The sequence below is a fragment of the Orycteropus afer genome, unplaced genomic scaffold, assembly GCF_000298275.1.
Source record: "Orycteropus afer afer isolate SDZICR_OR568_19922 unplaced genomic scaffold, OryAfe1.0 scaffold00020, whole genome shotgun sequence".
Taxonomy (NCBI): Eukaryota; Metazoa; Chordata; class Mammalia; order Tubulidentata; family Orycteropodidae; genus Orycteropus; species Orycteropus afer.
Genome location: NW_006921607.1, coordinates 2,827,328 through 2,832,439, shown reverse-complemented (window position 1 = coordinate 2,832,439; position 5,112 = coordinate 2,827,328). Strand labels below are relative to the sequence as shown.

The window sequence follows — 5,112 nt, the reverse complement described above, 5'->3', positions numbered from 1 at the left end:
AGTATGTTATGCCAATTAAGCTTGATGTCCCCTGCAACTATGGTCCCAAGCCCACAGGTTCAACTACTCGGTTCTTCTGGGTAGCTGGCTGTGACCAAGCAGTGACTATAACCTTGCCTCTTGTCAGCTCTACTATACACCTGGAAATTCAGATCATTCACATAAACTTATAGGACCATTGTCTGCCAACCCTATACATGTTCCTGGGTACACTCCCCGCTTCATAGACATACCTACTAGTTCAGCCTGTCCAACATCTGTCCACCCATCTATCCATTGAGGTAGTTCTTGAGCTTGCTGAAGAATGCTGAAGAGATGGACCAAAACACTGAACACCTTTCACTGATACGGAGGAATGCTTATGCAGTGTTTGCAGCACATAAAGACATTTGCAAAGAGAAGAAAAAACGAACTAGGCCAACAACACTGGACATATACCAGAAGAAGCCAAAACATGCCCAAGAAGAGACTCAGCCAGGCCCTTCAGGCATTGCAGGAGATGATATTATCACTGTTGGTGACATTTCATCAATGGAGCTTATTCGACTGGAAACTCTTCCGGTGGAATATGTTGAGGAAGTTGAGAGCAGTGATGTGGATGATTCCGATCCTCTTTGTTAAATTGTGTGATAAAGGCTAAGAAAGTGTTTACAAAAAAAAAAGTTAAAAAAAATCAAAAACTTTAAAATGAAATAAAAAATTAAAACATTTGAAAATAAAAGAGCTTGCAAAGTAGACTAAGATTAGTTTAGAGAAGTAAAATAAGTATTAATTGTACATACAACTTTACTGTATGATAGTGTATGACAGTGCACATACAGTAATTTAGCGTAAGTTCAGTATCTTGTACAGTACAGAACTGTACCAGCAACAGCCTCCAAACTCACCCAACACTAAGATAGCCCTGCAAGCTCCAGTTGTAGTAAGCACAGATTACATGTTAGCCTACGTATATAGTCGTGTATATCTACAATGTATTATATTATGTAGAAACCCTGGTGGTGCAGTGGTTAAAGCACTTGTCAGGCTGCTAACTAAAATGACGACGGTTCAAACCCACCAGCTGCTCCATGGAAGAAAGATGTGACCGTCTGCTCCTATAAAGATTTACAGTCTCAGAAACCTAGTGGAGCACTTCTACTCTGTTCTATGGGTTTGCTATGAGTCAGAATCACCTCAACAATGAGTTTGTTTTTGGATTATATTGTGTATACAGCATTATACAGTATTAAGCTACTTAGCCCCATATTACCTTGACAGATACATTAGCTGAAATATAGTACTATATGTGTATAGTATCTTGTTTATTTACTCAATAAAGGTCCATTACGGTATCCCACATAGCTTTGCAAAGTACAGGCAGTGCCTGGATCACAAACGAGTTCCATTCCTAAGTCTGTCTTAAGTCAAATTTGTATGTAAATTGGAACAGTTCTGCATAGTTTATATCTAATGTCAGCTACTCAAATGTTTGTCTTTGTATATAGTATATAGTGTGCCTTTCTATGCATAAAAAATTAACAAAACACTTCCAGATATACTAAAACATCTTTAACATAATAACACTGTAATAATGTTTGGATGCATGTCACAAAGAAGCACCTGTTTATTATTACAACCCAACGTATGTACCTTGAATTTTTAATATAATAGGTTTTACAGGGATTGGTTCATAACTATGGGTTGTACATATCAGGGTTGTATGTTAGACGTTCATAACCCAATGACTACCTGTATATAATATGGTGTTTGCACATCTAAATCACATAACACCCTATTTCACAGAACATATCATGGATATTACACAATGCATGACCTGTAGTGGTATCTTATTGTGGTTTTAATTTGCATATCCATAATGATTAATGATTAATGATGTTGTGATCTTTTCATATGCTTATTTGCCATCCATGTATCTTCTTTGGGAATTGCCTGCTCAAATATTTTGCTAATTTTTTTAAAACTGGATTGGTTACTTTTCTTCTCTTCTTCTTATTATTAGGTATATACTCTGGATCCAAATCCTTTATAAGATAGGTGATTTGCAAATATATTTTCCTGGTCTGTGGCTTGTCTTTTCATTCTATTAGTGGAGTCTTTTGAAGCATAGTTCTGAATTTTGATGAATTCCAACTTTTGTGGTGTGATTTTGAAAATACGTAGTGCATAGTTTAGTCTAATGTCCCTAAAAACCTCTTTAAGGATGTCAGCATGATATAGACCTCAACTAGCCCCACAGATTGGAATCTCCAGGCAAGAGGACCAGGAAACTGTATGGTAATAAGCCAGAACCAGGTGGTTCTGATGCAGTTTGAGAAACACTGCTATTTCATTCCCCTGGACTAAGCATGCCAGAAACAGGCCCTCATTTCCCCTGCTTGCCAAGCACTCTCTTTGCCCTGCCTCTACCTTTCCCTCAGACTCAGTAGAGAGGTAAGAAAGAAGGGACAGAGAAGTGAGACTGGAAATATGACTGGAGTTTCCTAAATTGGAATATGTCGACAAAGTGATTGGAACTCTATGAAATTGTCTTCCACTGTCACAGCACAGAGGTTGTTAGGAAGACTGAGTGGCCTGGGGCTGCTTCCTTTAATCTCTAAGCCTCAAACTTGTCATCTGTAAAGTGGATATGACTGTTTCTACCTCAGTGGTTCTCAGACCTTACCTGCATCAGCATCATGTGCAGGGCTTCAAAACACAGATTGCTGGGCCCTACCCCACAAGTTTCTGATTCAGCAGGTGTGGGATGGGGCCAGAGAACTTGTACTTCTAACAAGTTCCTGGTGATGCTGGTGCTGCTGGACACAGGAACACACTTTGAGAGCCATGGATTGTTACAAGGAGTAAATGCTAGAACATATATAAAGGTTTTATCTCATTATCTACCCCCTAGTGCACATTTGATCATGACAATTGTATTATTAATATTATTATAAATTGGCAGTAATGATACTTGTGGAGTCGTTGTGAGGATTAAATGAGGTATTGTATGCAACATGCTTCCAATGCCCAGCACACTTTAAACCCTCAGTAAAAGTTAGCTTTATAATTATTAATTATTGCTGTTGTTGTAAGGATTCTCCCAGCAATGACTTACTGGACTAAGGGAGCCCATAAAACCAGGTAAGACTTTAATACCTGCATCATCCTACTGGCCTTCAGGAAGCACTATTTAGGTACAAAGCCCTGGAACAGAGAGTGTGAGCCAGGTCATTGCTCTTCAAGGACCTAGTACGCAGGCTGGAAACTCAGATGGCTTAAGAGGCAGGAAACCCACTGCCGTCGAGTCGGACCCGACTCATAGCGACCCCTCCTTGGGTTTCTGAGGCGGTATCACTATGGAAGTAGATTGCTCAACCTTCCTTCCAAGCAGTGGCTGGTGGGTTTGAACCACCAACTTTCTGGTTAGCAGTCGAATGCCTTAGGCACTACACCACCAGAGCTCCTAAGAGGCAGGAAGGAAGCAGAAATAAAGGAACCAGTGGTAGTAGGACAGTAGGGAATGGTAGAGCCTGGGGAGAAACAGAGGGACACATTGTACTTAAAGGTATATAAGAAATTATAATTGTATAAATAAATACGTATATATGCATATGTATATAAAGATTTATATATGTATATATGCATATATATATATATATACACACACACACATACATATATATATATATATATATATGAGGAGCTCTGGTAGCATAGTGCCTAAGGCACTTACTTGACTGCTAACCAGAAGGCTAGTGGTTCAAACCCACCAGCCACTCCTCAGAAGGAAGTTTGGGCAATCTACTTCCGTACTGATACTGCCTCGGCAACCCAAGGAGGGGTCACTATGAGTCGGGTCCAACTTGATGGCACATAACATATATATATGACTAAGAGTCACATAGGGTTTATAATAGTAGTGACCCATGACCACTGGAAGAGAATACACAGGCAAGGTGTTTGTGGCTGATGAGAGGGCGAGAGAGATGGCCAGGATCACAGGAGCTTAGAGGACAGGAGACATGAGATCACTGGGTCAGGGGATCAGGAGGGGTCCTCCACAGTTGGTGGGGCTGACAGGGACTGGGCCTTCATGGAGGGGAAAATTTAGAGAAGCTGAGAGGAAGTTGACCTCCTTCACTGGGTTGGAAGGTTGAGGTAAGCCTTTGGCCTCCCTCTGCTCTGTGTCTGGCACATAGTAAGTACTCAATAAACAGTGAGTTCTTGAGGGGATAAATGATTGATGGACTGAGAGATTTCCACCTTGAATTACTAGGGAAAGTTTAGACTACTCAGGTAGCTCTTGGATCAATTATCTGGTATCATGGTACTTGACTGGTCTGAATTTTAATCCCCCTCATCTTGGCTCCTTAATTTACTTGCTATATGATTTTGGACAAGGAATCCCCTTTCCAAGCCTCAGCCTTCTTCAACTATCACTGAGGATAATAGTGCCTGTCTCAAGATGATTGCAAGGACCAGAGATGATGTGGTCGTTAATTGTTTCCTCCCTTCTTCTGGATACCACTGAAGAACATCAGACCCCTGACTCCCACCTCTGCTTTCCCTTACAGAGAAAAAGATCTCAGTCACAGTATCTTACTCTCAGTATAAGGAAGACTTGACAGAGGACAAGAAGATCCTGTTGGCTGCCATGTGCTTCATCAACAAAGGAGAGAAGCTCCTAGTAGAGAAGGACATTATTCTGGAGGACTTCATCACCATCAAGGTTCTCATCCCACCACCCTGTGCCCAGCAGGCCCTCTTCAGAGCTGGGGAGGGCATCAGAAGCTGGAGGTTGTGTGCTTTTAACTGCAGTTTCAACTGTCAAAGGTGGGGAGGAGCCATGTGAAGGGAGGGGGATGGATAAGATAATGGACATGTGGAGTCGAGGAATAAAGGTGAAGACCATGGGTTCCCGGGGAGGTGATGTGGGGAGCAGGGAGGTGGCTCATGAATGTTGCCCCTCTAGGTGCTCGGTCCAGCCATGGTGGGGACAGCAGTTGGGGTGGAAGTGATGGTGGTCAATCCCCTCTTGGAGAGAGTGGAGGACTGTGTGCTGTTGGTGGAGGGCAGCGGTCTGCTCCAGGGACAGCTCAGCATCGAGTAAGTGCAAGCATGGGGCAGGGC

General features: G+C 42.0%; 1 protein-coding gene across 1 annotated transcript in view; it reads left to right on the top strand.

The window, feature by feature from the left end:
• TGM6 (transglutaminase 6) overlaps positions 1-5,112 on the top strand; it is a 42,159-nt gene that overhangs the window by 34,553 nt on the left and 2,494 nt on the right. The window contains exons 11-12 of the mRNA XM_007934690.2: positions 4,557-4,711; positions 4,955-5,088. Of these exons, the coding sequence (XP_007932881.1) occupies positions 4,557-4,711; positions 4,955-5,088 (289 nt within the window). The remainder of the gene's footprint in view (positions 1-4,556; positions 4,712-4,954; positions 5,089-5,112) is intronic.